Source organism: Oryx dammah, unplaced genomic scaffold (genome assembly GCF_014754425.2).
Source record: "Oryx dammah isolate SB20612 unplaced genomic scaffold, SCBI_Odam_1.1 HiC_scaffold_17, whole genome shotgun sequence".
Lineage (NCBI taxonomy): Eukaryota > Metazoa > Chordata > Mammalia > Artiodactyla > Bovidae > Oryx > Oryx dammah.
Window position 1 is genome coordinate 31,412,149 of NW_024070201.1, and position 17,667 is coordinate 31,429,815.

The 17,667-nt window shown below is 47.2% G+C and overlaps 1 protein-coding gene and 1 non-coding gene across 2 annotated transcripts in view; one reads left to right on the forward strand and one right to left on the reverse strand.

The window, feature by feature from the left end:
* SORL1 (sortilin related receptor 1) overlaps nt 1-17,667 on the forward strand; it is a 166,267-nt gene that overhangs the window by 90,171 nt on the left and 58,429 nt on the right. The window contains exons 16-22 of the mRNA XM_040258233.1: nt 80-165; nt 4,029-4,201; nt 5,245-5,376; nt 7,519-7,610; nt 9,253-9,499; nt 10,181-10,319; nt 16,060-16,233. Coding sequence (XP_040114167.1) covers nt 80-165; nt 4,029-4,201; nt 5,245-5,376; nt 7,519-7,610; nt 9,253-9,499; nt 10,181-10,319; nt 16,060-16,233 — 1,043 coding nt within the window. The remainder of the gene's footprint in view (nt 1-79; nt 166-4,028; nt 4,202-5,244; nt 5,377-7,518; nt 7,611-9,252; nt 9,500-10,180; nt 10,320-16,059; nt 16,234-17,667) is intronic.
* Nucleotides 2,086-2,157, reverse strand: TRNAS-AGA. The gene has a single exon. It is a non-coding gene; the product is annotated as a tRNA-Ser (tRNA).

A 17,667-nucleotide genomic window follows, 5' to 3' on the forward strand; every position in this document is an offset into this window, starting at 1 on the left:
TAAGCTCTAATGTCCATGTTCCTTCATGACTGTACTTTGATGTTTCTGACTTCTTGCTTTTGTTGGGGGGTGGTGATAGCTATCGGAAGATTTCTGGGGACACCTGTAGTGGAGGAGATGTCGAAATGCGCCTGGAAGGAGAGCTGGTGCCATGCCCCTTGGCAGGTAAGAGACGTGGTTTCTTCCCTTTGTCTCATCGGAACATTGTTGAAGCATTACTGTGATCTCACCCGGCTCTTCCAGGTTAATGGAGAGAAAGAATGGAGATTACAGGTCTCTCAGAGCTCCTGTCTGCCCCAAACGGTGGTCTCTAAACGACATTTATTTATGGCCTTATGCTTTTATAGGAATGGGAGACGTTGGAGGGAAATCCCTTTTGTTCGTTGAAAGATGTTTATCTGGCATCTGTTGTATGTTAGGCGAGGAGGTGCTGAGGGACGCCCATAGGCCTTCTGTGTGCTTCTTAATCCATTTGTCATAGAAACAGACTCATGGCTTTCTGGGAAGTAGCTAAGTGGTCTGTCTTCATTTTTGTAATGATAACTGTGACTGATATTTTAATGGAATTTTACACATTTTAATTCACTTTTCCTTGTGTTATCAATTTAATCTTTATAACTACCCAATGAAGCAGATATTATTGTTAGCTCCATTGTTTTTAATATGAAGAAGCATGTTTAGAGGAGAGAGTCGAACAGTTTATTTAAGGTCTCATATCTGGTCAAGAACAGAGCAAAAGTTCAGACTCTTAAGCTGCATGCTCTTCCTTGGCCATCTGTCAAGCATCATGCCCATTCCTTGACCATTCATCCTTATGGAGGCTCGTTAGGGGAAACCTTTGGAGCAAGTGAATACGCTGTCAAGATATAGCGTGTCCCAACTATTCCAAGCTGATGTGGTAGTGATGGCTCATGTTGAGGTATTTGTAATATATTGGGAAGATCCCCTGGAGGAGGGCTTGGCAGGCCACTCGTGTATTCTTGCCTGGAGAATCCCATGGACAGAGGAACCTGGTAGGCTGCAGTTCATAGCGTTGCAAAGAGTAGATCACGACTGAAGCAACTTACACGCACGCACACATGAAATATGATACCTTAATGAAGAGCTGATCTCTTAGCACCTTTTCTTCCTTCGCTCTGTCCTAGTCTTCTTCATATAGGGCTTCTCTTCCCTCTGAGCCCTCCCTCCTGCTTGTGCCTTTTGGGAAAGGTGCATGAATAGGGCAGACTCCCTCAGCAGAGGTGGCATTCAGTGGAACGGCCATCAGCACCACATGAATCATGGGGGAACCACCTCATCCTGCGTGGGTGGGGAAGAGCAGCCCTCTCGCTTGCTCACTGCTTGCCAGCTCGCCCTGGTGTTTTTCATGCTAGCTCATTAGTCCCTTAATTTAATCTTCCATCGTTACCCAAGTAATTAACATCCCTCACCGTGGAGACTTAAAAAGAACACGGCTTCAGCAGATTACCACAAACGAGCAGATAATACTCAGATAGTCCTCTCACGAGAGCTGTTATTGATGAGGGCCTGGGTGAGCAGGGTTTGAGTGATTGCTCATAAGGGGCTGGAGCATGTACTTTGGTGATAAATATTTCTGAAGATGTCACCGAGGGACAAAACAGTTTGTTTAGAGCTGTCTAAAATGGTAGGAAAGCTATTTTCTCTTCTGATAGGAGAGGATAGAATAGGGAATAAGAAAAAAAATCTCATTTGTAATGTAGCATGTATGAGTGCTTAGTCACTTCAGTGACTCCATGGACTATAGCCTGCCAGGCTCCTCTGTCCATGGGATTCTCCAGGCAAGAATACCGGAGTGGATTGCCATGCCCTCCTCCAGGGGATCTTCCTGACCTGACCTAGAAGTCAAACCTGCGCCTCTTATGCCTCCTGCATCAGCAGGTGGGGTCTTTACGACTAGTGCCACCTGGGAAGCCTTGTAGGTTAGTGAATGAAGTGAAGTCGCTCAGCCGTGTCGTGTCCAACTCTTTGCCACCCCGTGGACTTTAGCCTACTATGCTCCTCCGTCCATGGGATTTCCCAGGCAAGAGTACTGGAATGGGTTGCCATTTCCTTCTTCAGAATATCTTCCCGACCCAGGGATCGAACCCGGGTCTCCTGCATTCTAGGCAGACGCTTTACCACCTGAGCCACCAGGGAAGGTTGTAGGGTAGGGTGGGCTACCTTCCAATTTTTTTTTTTCCCCCAAAGCTTGGAGCAAAGGCAGGAATGTACCATGAAAGGAAAAGATATTTCACAGGACTAACATGGAACCATAATATGTTTGTAAAGATGAGATAATCTGGTCATCTGGAAGGATTTTTAACAGTGAAGAAATTTTTCTTCCTTCAAGATTAGGATAATGACACATTTCTAGGCTGGGCTTATGTATGCCTGGGATTGACCAATTCTATTTCTTTTCTAACACACAACATGCTGTCTGTTTCTCTATTCCCCATCGTAAGGCAGGTGTCTCTGGACTCAAAAGGCAGTGTCGGTTAGAAGAAAAAATCCCAAAGCAACAGAATGAGGTTTCTAAATGCTGGAGAGAGGTGGGGCAAAGGGCTTGCTGCTTTGAATGCGTCTCCACACTCCATGTGGCGGTGCCACAACAAATCTGTGATTCCAGCACTGTTTAGAAACTCAGCGCTTTTCATCTGACTGCCTGGGAATTACAGTGGGATGGTTTTAAGTTTTTGAGTGTGTTATTTATATTGGAGCTTTATAAAGCAGAGGTGGCTAACATAGGCTTAAAAAATGGAATGAGAGAGAGGAAAGAAAAAAACCACCACTGTCACCGTACAGGCTTGCAGCAGAGGGGCTCAGATTTGTCACTTACAAAATATTGTCACAGTGACACCTCGGAAATGGACGGGGGTGTGTTGCTGGTTTTCATTCTCTCAGGAAACTCCAGATGTGTTCCAGGCTGGTCCCTAAGAGGAAGAGAGAGAGCGCCAAGAGCACCAGCTCTTCCTGTTCTTCGTTGTCTGACATTAAATCAGTCTCTCAAGCACTCTGAGCTTCTGTTTCTCTGTCTTGAGAGATTGGTGTCTATATTGCAAGAGACAGCCTTGGCTGTTAAAGCTTAGACTCTGGATCCAGACCACTGGAGTTTGGTTCTCGATTCTGCCACGTCGCAGTTGTGTGACCTTGCATGCGTTACTTAACCTCTGCTCTCAGCTTTCTTATGTGTAGAATCGAATTAATAGTTCTTCCATTATACAGTTGTTCTCTCTCTCTCTGTCTCTCTCAAACTCATTTAGTCGTCTCTGACTCTGCGACCCTGTAGACTGTAGCCCACTTGGCCCCTCTGTCCATGGAGTTCTCCTGGCAAGAATACTGGAATGGAGAGTCATTCTTTTCTCCAGGGGATCTTCCCAACCCAGGGATCGAACCTGGGTCTCCTGCATTGCAGGCAAATCTTTCATGTCTTAGCCACCAGGGAAGCCCATTATACAGTTGTTACTGGGATCAAACAATTCCTTATACATAGTATGTATGTTGTGTAAGTATTTAAGTAGAAGTAGAATCTTCCTGATAATTATATCGTAATACATCCTGTAGGTGGCCAGGAACATATATATTATTACTTTGAAAATAGAACAGGTTGATATGATTGCTCTGTGTCATGAACAATATTGAATGGGTGAGCAAATAGATTAGAAAACTTAGCTATAAATCTTCAGTGAAAAGTTCCCTAGTCAGTGAGATTATGGTGCCACATGGCATGGTCCGACCTGTGATGAGGAGGGATGTGCTGAGTGGTATGACTATTTTCATATGTGACAAAAACTTTTAGGTTGAGCTCTGAAGCTGGATATTGGAGCATGCCTACTATGGAGGGCAGGGCTGTGGAGGACACAGATTTGAGGGGGGGGAAAAAAGTAGCAGTAAAAAGCAGAGATTCATGAATCTCTGAGTAGCTTGGCTGAGGCAGAAATGTTACTGCTTTACTTTCCTTCTAAGTCACGATCCCTAAGTTCTCACTTGATTCACGCCTTGTGCCATCCACGCCTTGTGTGTCTGTGCAGAGGAGAATGAGTTCATCTTGTACGCCATGCGCAAGTCCATCCATCGCTACGACCTGGCCTCGGGGGCCACCGAGCAGCTGCCCCTCACTGGGCTGCGGTCAGCGGTAGCCCTGGACTTCGACTATGAGCGCAACTGCTTGTACTGGTCCGACCTGGCCTTGGACGTCATCCAGGTGCGTCTTCCCTGGGTCTGCTTGTGGGGGCCCTGCCTTGTGACTGCTGAGTCCAGGTAAACCTATTTCAGAGTGTTCTAAGGAGATGGGTATTGGAGGTTTTTAAGTTTTATCTCATCTCAGGGCCAATGGATGACACTTTCCAGTTTTCTGTTCTAGTATTTTCTTTCCTTGCCTACCTCTGTCCTTATGGGAAAAACAGAGGGAGCCCTCAAATCTGCATTCTTGCTTATAAGTGAGGTCTCCCTTTTCCTGCTGGGAAGATCTTAGGGCTCAGTATGTAGCCCTCTTCGTCCCTACTATCATAGCCACTGCCTCGTTCGTGTCCTTCTTTTCAAGCCCTGATATAGTAGCTCTTGACTTCTCTGTAGTTCACGTAATTATCCTCTTCAGCTATTCCAAGCACGGTCAAGAACCAGAAAGTAAGCTGTAAAGATTGCTGGGCAGGCCAGATAAATGGCCATACTTGTAGATCCGTGCATTTTAAAGAGAGCTCTTTGATCTTTCTTCATTGCCTATTTAATCCTTTTATAAAAGCAATTCTAACAAGTTTTATCTGGACTTCCAACCCACTAGCAATTTCACAGGGCCTGGGTATTCGAGGAGGTGGGGACAGGGAGGTGGGGGAAGGGGCTGCTGCCCGTGGCTGTCCAAGCAGTAGCCCCTCATGGTTTGGAGCCTCCGAGGGAGGAAGGACTGTAAAAAGCAGACATAGGATCTTAAAAATAACAGCAGTCTGGCTTTGTTTATTTTAAAAGCAAGCAGATTCATGCATTCATTATTGTGATACAGCGTAGCTCAGTGACCAGTGTTCACGACCATCATGCAGGAAGATATAAATGACTCAGTTCTGTTACATTATCCTGCTTCAAACAGGAAGCTGTAATCCATTTAAGCAATGCTTTTAGTGAAAATGGCTTCATGCATGTGGAACACTGCCCTTGCCAGTCAAGCCAGTTGAATAAGCAGGTTCCCTTCGATCGAACTGATTTGGCTGGAGGTTGTGTGCGCATTTCACAGTATTTCTTCTTCTGTCCCTTCAGCGCCTCTGTTTGAACGGGAGCACGGGGCAGGAGGTGATCATCAGTTCTGGCCTGGAGACAGTAGAGGCCTTGGCTTTTGAACCCCTCAGCCAGTTACTTTACTGGGTGGATTCTGGCTTCAAGAAGATTGAGGTACGTGCCTTCCGTGCTGTCTGTGATTAAGCAAGCAGGGAGGCGCTGGGCTGGGAGCCAGATCTGACACAGAGGGGGAAGCCAGTGTGTCCAGCTCCTCTGGAGATTCCCTGAGAATTGCAGAGAAAGGGGGTTCCGTGTGCAAACAGGATGCCTGCACCTGTCAAACAGAGATTTCATTAAGATACCTGAACACTTGTATTGGGGCTAGCAGCAGCATAGCGCAGTAACTGTAATGATAATGATACCGTGGCATTACTATAATGCTGTAACATCCACACTCCAGTATTACGCTTTTAGTGTAATGAAGATAATATTGTGACTGCCATCCTCATTGTGGTTGTAATGTGGTTGCCATACTCATGTGGTCGTTCTCTGTTGGAACCACTTTGCATGAATTCGCTGATTCACGTCTCACAGCTGCCCTGTAAGGTAGGTCCTCTCACCTCCTCACTCCACCTGTCTGCACCTGAGCTCTGCAGAGCCGAGAGGGGTGAGAGGTCATGGGCTCCTAGGCATGCTCAGCTCCTGCATATTCCTGCTGGGGCCCTGGGGCACCATTTCAATTCCTCTTTACACTGACTTCTGGGGAGGCATGATTTGTGTAAGGTGCAATAGAAACAGGGAGACCCAGAGAGATAGGACACATCACACAGCAAAAGCCACAAACTCGAGAGACCGACCTGGGCTCAGTCTTTATCCCTTTTTTTTAAATTTAAAAAAGTATTCATTTTTATTTATTTGGCTGCACCAGATCTTAGTTGCAGCACTCAGGATCTTCTTTCGTTGCAGCCTGCGGGATCTTTAGTTCAGGCATGTAAACTCTGAGTTACAACATGTGGGATCTAGTTCCCTGACCAGGGATCGAACCCTGGCCCCTTGCATTGGGAGTTTGGGATCTTAGCCACTGGACCAGAGGGAAGTCCCCTAGTCCTTATTCTGGTAGCTAAATGACTCAGGTGAGTATCTTATCCCCTCTAAGCTTCAGTTTCTTCATCCGTAAGGTGAAGATTCCATTGTTCAGTCAGTCATTTGGCAGGTGGTGTGTCCCAGCCCACTGGGTGCCAGGTGTGGTTTTAGATCCTGATGATACAGCAGGAGGCAAGACATGCAGGTCCCTGTGCTGAGAGATTAGGTTTTAGTGGAGGAAGCAAAATAACAAAGAAATAAGTCTGTCTGTCCTGTTGGTGCCATGTGCTGCAGTGAACATCACCCAGGGTATGTGGTTGCATGACGGAGGAGAGGAGGTGTTTTCGAGTTGACATCTGAGCTGAGCTCTGACCGAGCAGGGATCATTGGAATGTTCCCCTCATGGGACGGTTGAGAGAAAGGGTGGAAGGGTGCATAGCACTGGTCACATTCTGAGCCGGGCATCGGTGGTCTTGTCGTTACTCTTCTTCTCTCTTTTTTGAATTGAGTGTGCTCAGCGCTTTGCTAGAAGGATGCAGGTAAAGCTTGAGTGTCTATAGGCTCACAGTGTAAACCCAAATACTGTGTGTGAAATGGTGAAAGAAGAGTCAGTGATAACTGTGGATGCCCATTAATCAAGGTGGATCAGAAAGGTTAGCAGAGGAGGGGTATTTTGAAGGAAAGATAGGAATTGATTAAAAAGCAGAGGACAGGTCTTTGGGGGATACATGGCAAGAGCAGACAAGAGTGGGTATATCAGGCTTGGGGATCCCTGAGAAGACCAGTCTCCCTGAGGTTGTAGGGGCTGACGTGGAGGAGAGAGAACGTGGAGAGAAGAGAATCTGGGGACTCTGACTTGGTGAGGTAGTGACATTGAGAATTTGTTTTATGGATAAAGCAGAGACATTGGTGGCTTTGGAGCTTGGAGTGGCAGAGGCGGGTGGAGTAAATAAACGCAGTGAACACTTACTTTGTGCAGGTCATCACATCCCCAGAGCTGGGGGTGCAGATGATGCTGGCTCCTCTGTCAGACCCGGTGAGAATTGCTGCCTGAGCCAGAGGAGGGAGCCACTCAATCTGACTGGAGAGCAGGGCAGGTTTCCCAAATCAGTCTGCAGGGGAATCCAGTCACCATAGAGGACCGTGGGTGGGAACCAAGAAGGAAACTTTGCAGCGTGGGTCTTATAAGGAGCTCAGACCCCTCTCAGCCTTTACCTCTCCTTTCTTTGTCAGGTGGGGCATCCAGACGGTGACTTCCGCCTCACCATTGTCAATTCCTCTGTGCTCGATCGACCCAGGGCTCTGGTCCTCGTGCCCCAAGATGGGTGAGTGTGGTCCCAGAGAAGATCCATGTGGGTCTAGGGCTGCCACAGACAGAGTCTCTTGGAAATGCAAACTCCTGGACAAAAACTTGTTTCTGATCATTGTGGTTGAAATAGTCTAGGACCTGCAAGTCTTGGAACTGTAGCTTAGTCATCCTGGGCAGCACACTCCATCCCCGTTCTGTTAGCAAGCATCACAGTCTGTTTAGGCACCCAGATGTCTCGCAGCTGTGGGGTGTTTCCCTAACAGAAAGTAGTATTTAAAGTCTCTCTGGACATAGTCAGCCCTGCTTGAATATTGTAAGGAGCCTTTATCTTGAGTTTCACGTGTGATACAAATATTTAAACCATTCCTTCTTTTTCCTGCCCCCAGCTTGTGTTTTCTTACCAGCAGTTTGCATGCAAACTGGAAAATGGGAAATGCAGAGTTGCTTCTTATTAATTTATTGCTAACTTAAGGAAACATATCTAAAAAGGGAAATTCTGGATTAGTCTTTCTAGCGTTTGTGACTGAGAAATCAGGTTTTAAAAGAAAATTCTGAAAGTAACATATGCACTTGGTTAACAATATTAAAAGAAAGTAGAAATTTATGAAGTGAAAAATATTTGTTTCTTCTTTTCGCTTTCACATTTTCTAGGAGTAATCATGGTGAATATTTTCTTGTGTCTCATTCAGAGTTATTTTTACCTATGCACGTGTGCACACCCTTTAACACACAGAGACACATATGCACACACATGCACCAAAGAGGATCATAGGATATTTACTATTCTGCATATTTTAAAAATATTAATATGGTTGGAAGTTTTTTTAATCTGAATGCATGTAGATCTTTAGATGTTTTACTGTTCTTTTCTATGTACCATAACATAACAATTTACAGATTAATATTTTTGTGTATACATATATATATATACACACACACTTAAAAAAAAATATATATGTATGCACATCTGCCTATATATGTATATTTTTTGCTAGTGTGGACAGTGGGCTTCCCAGGTGACCCAACGGTAAAGAATCCACATGCAATTCAGGAGACCTGGGTTTGATCCCTGGGTCAGGAAGATTCCCTGGAGAAGGAAATGGCAACCTACTCTAGTATTCTTGCCTGGGAAGTCCCATGGACAGAGAAGCCTGGTGGGCTACTGTCCATGGGGTCGCAAAGAGTCTGACACAATTTAATGGCTAAACAACAACAAATGTGAACAATGCTGATGATGAACATGTTTGTACACTCTCTTTGCATAACTTGATTCTATCCATAGATAAATTCCAGTGCAAGAATTTCTGGGTCAGGTAGTTAAGGGGCTTTAAGTAGTATAATTAGAGATTACAATAACTGGCTGAATGCTTGGCACTTTGGAGTATTTGAGCGTCCATCTCCCTATTCTTTCCCCAATGGCTCAGTGGTAAACAATCGGCCTGCAGTGTTAGGAGATGCAGGTTCCACCCTGGGTGGGGAAGATTCCCTGGAGCAGGGCGTGGCAACCCACTCCAGTATTCTGGCCTGGAGAATCCCATGGACAGAGGAGCCTGGCAGGCTGTGGTCCATGGGATCTCGGAGTCGGACATGACTGAAGTGACTGAGCACGCACACTCCCCATTCTGATGGGGTGTGTGTTTTTCCCTGGTTTCGCCCAGGGTGATGTTCTGGACCGACTGGGGGGACCTGAGGCCTGGCATTTACCGGAGCAACATGGATGGTTCGGCTGCCTACCGCCTTGTATCAGAGGATGTGAAGTGGCCCAACGGCATCGCTGTGGACGAGCAGTGGATCTACTGGACAGATGCCTACCTGGACTGTATTGAGCGGATCACTTTCAGTGGCCAGCAGCGCTCCGTCATCCTGGACAACCTCCCGCACCCCTATGCTATTGCTGTCTTTAAGGTGGGACCTCCCCTGTTCTCAGCATTGGGCAACCTGTCTACATAGGCGAGGAGCAGACTGAGGCAAAGAGCCTGCTGTCTCTGGGTTTTTACTGAGATGCTTACCTAACTTGTAGAAAATCAGCTCACTTCTGAATTGGAGGCAATTTCTTTCGGCCCCTAGGGAGGGATTCCAGACCCAGCTGCCAGGGATCCAGGGTGCTCATCATTCTCGTTTCAAAAGGTTGAAGTTCAAGGTTGCATCTGATGAAAATTCCTGGCTTGCCTTTCTGTGTTGGTAGCCTCCGTTGGGCTCCGAGTTCCCGTCTGTTGTGCGGTTTGCTCTCTTCATTCCCTGATGTCTTGAGATGAGCCCCACCCTGCCTCCTGGGGGCCTTGTCACTTGTGCTTGAACTCTGCAACATACAGTAGTTCTTCAGCTTTTGAACTCAAGGGTTGAGCTTGTGGTCAGACTCGACTGCTCATCGGATAGTTCCTTTGGGGCTGTTCCTTCAGTGTGGATATTTGGTGAGGTTTGGATAAAAGCACTGATTCCTGCCTTTAACTGGCATCTTGCTCATGCCGATCATTCATCCAGGGAATGTTAGGTGTCGCTCCACAATGGAGTTCTTGTTCTTAATGCGGGTTCTGAGTGAAAGACGGGAGAGCTGACTAATGAGTGAATCTAATCTCATCTTTTTAGAATGAGATATACTGGGATGACTGGTCACAGCTCAGCATCTTCCGAGCTTCCAAATACAGCGGGTCCGACATGGCCATTCTGGCGAGCCGGCTCACGGGGCCCATGGACCTGAAGATTTTCTACCGGGGCAAGACGACTGGTAAGGCAGCCTGCCCTCCTTCATCTCTGTCACGTTGATCTCTCGAAAGGGGCTGGGTGTGGGCAATCCCTGCTGAAGCAGGATCTGGCAGCCTTTGTCTTTGTTGTCACGACAACATGCACATTATTTAATTTCTTCCTAATGACATCTTCATTTCTTTTCTAATGATACACAAACAGCTGGAAGACAGTGTGTCTTTGCCTGCCTGGAACGCTGGCGTTTGGTGGGTAATTACAGCCTCCTCCTGCCTCTGGCCCCTGACTGCTGGGCGGTGTGGCTTCTCTTGCAGCCTGAGAGGCCCAGCTTGCCCTGCATCCTCATTTGGCAGCTGGACAGGGAGCCATGCTGTGCTGGGTGCTCAGCCAGTGCTGGTTCCCGATAGGAGTCCTGTCTTCTCTGGTTGCTCAGATGACGGATCGCTCACTGAAACCTGCTCCTCTTGCATGGCAGAGTCTAGTTATAGGATGACTTATTTCTTGTCCTCACCGTGAAACTCTAAACCCCACGAAGAACGAGGTTTTGTCTTTTTTTCTCAGTAATCTTACCAGTGCCCAGCAGTCAGTTGCTGCTCACTTCGTAGTTGCTGAAAGAAGAAGGGATGGGGCAGGGGAAGCCTTGCCAGGTCCTGTAGAGAATGAGTGTCTGAAAGATGATGGGGTGAGGCTTCCAGACCTGCTGCCAGGCTCTGCCTGGTTGTCCTGGGCTCTGAGACTGTTCAGTAGGTTGCCTTCTTCCTTCTTCATTGCCCGTTCCGTTTGTTGATCTCCCAGTCACACTATTAATTATGGAGGAAAGGGATCAGGACACCCTCCCCCCCACACCCCCTGCAGAAGAATAGTCCCTTTAAGAAGAACCTTCTTTATCTCAGCAGGACTCAGTAACATCCTGGGTCTGCTGACGGCCCTTTATTGACAGACTGCTAGGTTTCCTGTTTTGAACTAGAACGTTGATGTTGTCTTGTGGTTTTTGGCTAGCCCCATGCTAAGAGAAAATTGACTCTCAGGGGAAGTAATCCGGTTGTAGATATCACTGCTGTGCTTTTGGGACTGGAGAGGGGAGCATGAGAAAGGGGAGCACACTTAGAAAACTATAAAGAATCCTAGAGATAGAAGTCTGTATTATTTTTGTGCCTTCGCAGCTGACTGTGAGGTGGGCAGGGCTGGCATTAGGATCGTGGTTTATCGATTAGGGAATGGAATCTCACATATGAATTAGCTTTCCCAAAGGCCCCTCTCTTATTTAGGAGCTGGGTTTTTTGTTCCAGTTCTGCCATAAAACGAAGAAGTCACATTCTTTCCTAAAGGAGGTGCCTGTTTTGAAATAGGAAGAAAGAGACAAAAAACAAAAAAATACAAAAGAAGTAAAAGAGATAGGGAGAGAGGACTCCTGCTTTCCAGCTCTAGTGGTTGAAATCTCAGGGCTTTTGATGGAGGACACCCACCCCTACTGATCCACCCGGCCGGCAAGCTGAGGGAACAGTCAACATTTCTCCAGTTACCTCCCCATCTGGAAGAGCAGGTCTGTGTTTTGACATGTGCTTGTGAGCACCTGTTGGCTGAGCACATGGCCTCAGCTCCTGCAACTCTGTGTTCAGATGAACCAGAGAACCCTGGTTTCCCACCCATAGGCTCGGCTAGTCACTTCATCCTAGCTGCCACGCTGTACCCCTGTGACCTGGAGGCTACTCTGGCTAAATAAGTCATCAAGGGGAAATACCGGCCTGTCTCCTGCCTCCAGGGGACCCGCTGTCCACAGATGCAAGGTCGGGGAAGCACCTCTGTCATCTCTCAGGCCTGTATGAGCTCAATCATTTGCAGTGGCCTCTGGCTGCCAGTACTGCCTGTCTGCAGTGGGTGCCTCTTGGCCTTGAACTTGTTTTCTCCATTCTGCCTGCTCTGTTGGACATTGAGAGTGTTGCAAATTTTTGACGGTATTGCCCATCCCCGGTGCCAAGGAAGCTTTATTACCTCTGTTGTCTGTTCCTGACACATCCAGGACTTTGTACAAGCCATGTGTAAGGTAATAACAGCAGTGATAAAGGACATTTACTCTAAGGGATTTTGCTGTGTCATAAGCACCACACTGATTTCCTTCGTGGGCTTGTATAATCTCAGGTTGGAGAATGAAATGGCAACCCACTTCAGTATTCTTGCCTGGGAAATCCTTTGGACAGAGGAGCCTGGCGGGCTTCAGTCCATGGGGGTCACATCAGAGTCGTCATGATTTAACAGTTTCCCCCAAGTCCATGTGTATTATTAATAGTCTCATTTTACAGATGAGAACCCGGAAATGAGGTTCAGTAACTTCTCTCCATCACACATTTAGTTAGTGGTGAGAATTTGAACCATGGCCCAGCTGACTTCAGAGCTTGAACTTCCAAGAAAGCACCAGGCTCTGTTCACCTCTCATCCTCTGTTGTTGGGTTAGCAGTGCCCCGGTGTCTGACAGTGATTTAGAAGTCTTAGGTTTTAGCGTATTCTTGTTTAGGACAATGAGAATTTTGTTCCTGTGCACTGTTGTCAATTTAGAATATTTAGTTATAAACAGGCGCTTTTTTTTTTTTTTTGGTCTTCATACCTGGTTGTTCTTACACAGGGTTCCTGGAATTAACTCTTCATAGAGAGTGTTCTTTTCTTTAAACAACTCTCTCAGCAGGGCTACTGGTGTATTCAGTTGATGCTGCAATGGGTTAAACTGTTTTGGAGTTCTTGGACTGTTCCTTCAGAGCCTGCAGTAAACACATAGTTTTCAATATCATGAGGGTGACTGCTTACCATACGGGGTGGATCTGATTTTGATATTGTCGAGTGTGTGGATGGTTAAGCCAGATAATAGCAGTGTTGGCTCCTCAGAGGGTTCTGGAGGAATTTTCCAAAGAGGAGATCTGTAAATGTCCTGGATATGCCCAGTGAAGGCCTCACAGGGCTAAACATTTGGTCTCCGAAAGGGACGTCTTTGGAGACGGAGGCTGCCAGCTGCCCAGTCTTCACACGGCCCCCCTGGCCCACACAAGACCGTGGTGCCCTAGGGCAGGGGTCTCTGGCTGTGTTCTGATGGAACTCAGCCACATCTTCCTTATGTTCTCCCAGGTTCTCTGTGACCAGTGCTCCCATTTTCTGTACTGTGGCTTTGTGTGTTTATTTTAAATATATATATATATATTTATTTCTTCATTCATTCCTGTGGCTGTCCCAGGTCTTAGCTGCAGCTCTCGGAGTCTTTAGTTGCAGCATGTGGAATCTAGTTTTCTGACCAGGGATCGAACCCGGGCCCCGTGCATTAGGAATGCAGAGTCTTAGCCACTGGCCCACTAGGGAAGACCCTGTGCCATGGCTTTGGACCTGCCTGCACGTGCCTGCCCTGCCTACTCCTTTAGGATCAGTGACTTGGTTGCACGCTTTGGGGTTTGTCCCTGGCTGTGCCTCTCAGATTACAGTTTCATTCATGCCTGTGGGGGCCAGTCTCCAGAAATACTGCCGCTCCCTTGGGGTTCTGTACTTTCAGTTTTCTTCTTTGGGTGGAAACACTTACCCTGCATGTGAAAATGTCACTGATGCTATTTCACAGAGTCCAGGTGAAAATACTCCTGTTAATGAATATTTGTTAAATATTCTATTATTGTTCAATTTTTTGGAACATCAAATGACATGGTGTCTTTTGAATACAAAGAACACATTCCAGAACCCCAGATGGGGTTGTTTTTGTTATTGGCAGCTCGGCATTCCCTCCTGCAGCCCACAGCAGGTGCATTTGAGATAGAGGGACAGGCATCTGCCCCCGGAACAGATGAGAGGGAGCTGGTTCCTGGCATTTCTGCTCCCATCAGCAGGTTATTCACTGTGATGATCCAGCCTGTCGGTTGATGGAGTCAGTTGCAGACCCCTTTGAATGTTTCATCAAACATCTCCCCCTGGTTGTGTGTATTTTATCTGCTTGGTAATGCCTTGTGCTCTTAGATCCTTAGCATCAAAGCAATACTGTTGCTGTATCATGAGGAATTTTATTTTTTACGTGTAGTTTATATCAGTTAAACACTGGGGAGATGCCGACACATTTGCAGCTTACAAATATGTCATCACTTGTCTCATTACCAATTGTCATGAATGAACCCCGTTTCCCAACCTGCAGGCTAGGATGGCATAGGCTAAACTTTGGCTGGCTGGAAACAGATTACTTAGATTTGATTCTGGTGGGGTCCTCTGTCCCTGAGAGGGCACAACTGAAGAATCTTTATCAGCTGAGTTTTACCCAAGCATTTACATTTATTTTCCCCAATTAAACATTTATTTATTTATTTATTTTTGGCTGTGCTGGGTCTTTGTTGGCCTTCCCAGGTGGCGCTAATGGGAAAGACACATGGCTGCCAGCACAAGAGATACGAGAGACACGGATTCAATCCTTGAGTTGGGAGGGTCCCTTGGAGGAGGAAATGGCAATCTACGCCAGTATTCTTCTCTGGAGAATCCCATGGACAGAGGAGCCTGGCAGGCTGTAGTCCATGGTGTCACAAAGAGTCAGACATGACGGAAGCTACTTGGCACACATGGGTTTTTGTTGTTTTCTGGGCTTTTCTCTAGTTGTGGCGAGCAGGCTTCTCATTGAGGTGGGTTCTCTTGTTGAGGAGCGCGGGCTCTAGGCATGTGGGCTGTGGTAATTGTGGCACATGGGCTTAATTGCTCCGCAGCACGTGGGATCTTCCTGGATCAGGGGTCGAGCCCTGGTGGATTCTTAACTCCTGAGCCCCCAGGGAAGCCCCTATTCAGTTTTGATTTTAAGTAGTCACAGGCAAAAAGAAAAACACACAGTTCTTAGTTTATATGACTTTCACATTGCTTGTTCATTGTATCAGATTTTCAGCTGTTGAGAAATGGTTTCCTCTGTTATAGCTCCTCTGTCTCCTTCCCAGAAGGATGCGGGGGATAGAAAACACCTCCATCACCATGCATCCACAAACGTTCTCTCTCGAGAGTGCAGTGAAGGATCGTATGGACTCTAGCTGGCATTCTTTTTGGGAAGCTGAACCACAGAAAAGATTGGAAATAGTGGACTAGATCAACATTAGCTGTTCCTTATGTGGGCCCATGGATTTATTGCCTAATGGGTATCTGGTCGGTTCCTCACTGAGCTCAGCGGCTGTGCTCTGATAGCACAAAGGAATTAAGGAGGCAGACTTGGATTTTTGTCTGGGGCCTGCAGGTGCTTGGGTGTATGTTTGTTCTAGTTAAGGGCTTTTGGGTCACAAGGCACAGAAAACCACTCAAGGTAAAAGTGCTATGGAAAGAATGAAGGGAGATGGGAAGGAGCCCAAGAGAGGAGGCACAGGTGTGTTGATGGGGACTGGGGCCGGGCCTGGCCGAGCCCCACAACCCCTGCACCCCGGTACCCGTGTCATCCTTTCTTCTCTTTCTAAGTCGGCTTCATCCTCCTGATGCTGCAGACTGATCTTACCTGCCCACCTCTGACTTGCACAGGTTTTTTGCTTTGCATCCCCTGAGACACCCCCGGGCGACGACCCTCCTCCCCGCTGCAGCTCCCTGCCTACCTTGTGGTGTCTCACCATCCTCCATCCAGATTCCCAGTGGGCTTGGTTTCGGGGCCATCCGATCCAGCTGGGGCCCCGCTCACGCTCCCCACTTCACCTTTCTCTTCCGGTAAAAGGAGTCGTCCCTGGGTCTCAGGCCTGCGTTTGGCGCCCCCTGGTGTCTGCTAACCCGGCTGCTGCTGCCTGTCTCCTCTCCAGGAAGCAATGCCTGTGCGTCCCGGCCTTGCAGCCTGCTGTGCCTGCCCAAGGCCGATGGCCGCAGGAGCTGCAGGTGTCCAGACGGTGTGTCCAGCAGTGTCCTCCCATCCGGGGACGTGATGTGCGAGTGCCCCCATGGCTACCAGCAGAAGAACCACACATGTGTCAAAGAAGGTGTGTCCCCTTCTTCCTTTTCTGCCCACTCTCCCCCTTTGATGTGTCCTTGATACACTCGCGTTTGGGGTTTTTGAAAATGCCCAAGTACACGGGCATCCTAGTTCACCTTCCAAGGCCCGTGGTCCCTCAGTCCTCATCCAGAGCAGGCCCACGCTGTTCTTTTAAAGATGAGTTGCTTTGGGGTTAAATGTCGGGGGATGCAGACCTTCCTGTGAGCACCTTTCTTTTCTTTTTCTGCCTCTTCCTCTCCTCATCCACCCCACACCAGTCATCCCCAGCTCCTCCTGCTTCTGTAAGTGTGCAGGGTACAGTTGGCCCACCCTGACTTTAGCAAAGGACTCCTGCAGAGCTCACCTCGTCTCATCCAGCAGTTCCCCTCCCTGCCCAGCCTAGAAACATCAGAACTTTCTGACCAGTTTTGCAGAGCACTTCGAGTCTTTCCTCTTAAGCCATAGCCAGATGCCTGCAGCAGCCTCACCCCACTCCTCCGTGGAATCTGAACACACAAATTCTAACATGTCATCTTGAAAACCTGTCACATCTTTCTTTCCTGTCTAGTTTTTCCTTTTACCCCTTCCCCAGTCCCCAGCCTCACATTTAGCCTCACATTTCTTTTGGGGAGGTGAGCCCCTGGAGGGGCTTTGCCACAAAGTATCCTGTTGATAAACATGGCCTGGATTCCTACCTTTCCTTATTCACAAGCTTATATTTGCTTTGTAATCACAACTTCCCCTCTCACAGCAGCCTTTGAGTCCAGGGAAGCAAAAACTGCAAAGTGGCCTTCTGGGCCCTCTTAAAAAATACAGATGGAAAAAAAGATGAGCCTTTTTGTCTAAGACACAGAGGCACTCTTTCAGGCGCTGGTCATCATCTTAAAGTTGTTTGGAAAGAAATGGGGTTAACACTGAATTGCAGGAGGAGGAGAAAAGGGCCTTTATGTATCCCTGTCAGAAAGCCTTTACTTAATCCAGACAGGAGGCTGGTCATCACGTGTTCTTAAGCCAGTTGACTAAACAGTGCACTTTTTTTTTTTTTTTTGGTCTGTGTGAGGAATTATGACTGCTCACTTTGAAGGAGTCATGGGGTAGGAAAAAATCCTCAAAAATATGTAAAGCAATCTCCGTAATCCTCCTGGTTGTTAAATTGAACACACATGAACATATATGACCATATATAAACTATAGATATAGATATACTGAATATATATAAACTATATAGGTATAGATAAACTGAATAGGTATAGATAAACTATTTAGGTATAGATAAACTATATAGGTATAGATATACTGAATATGGATGTTTGGATAATGGCTATACAGGCTTCCCTTGTGGCTCAGCTGGTAAAGAATTTGCCTGCAATGCAGGAGACCTGGGTTCAATCCCTGGGTTGGGAAGATCCCCTAGGGGAAAGGCTACCCACTCTAGTATTCT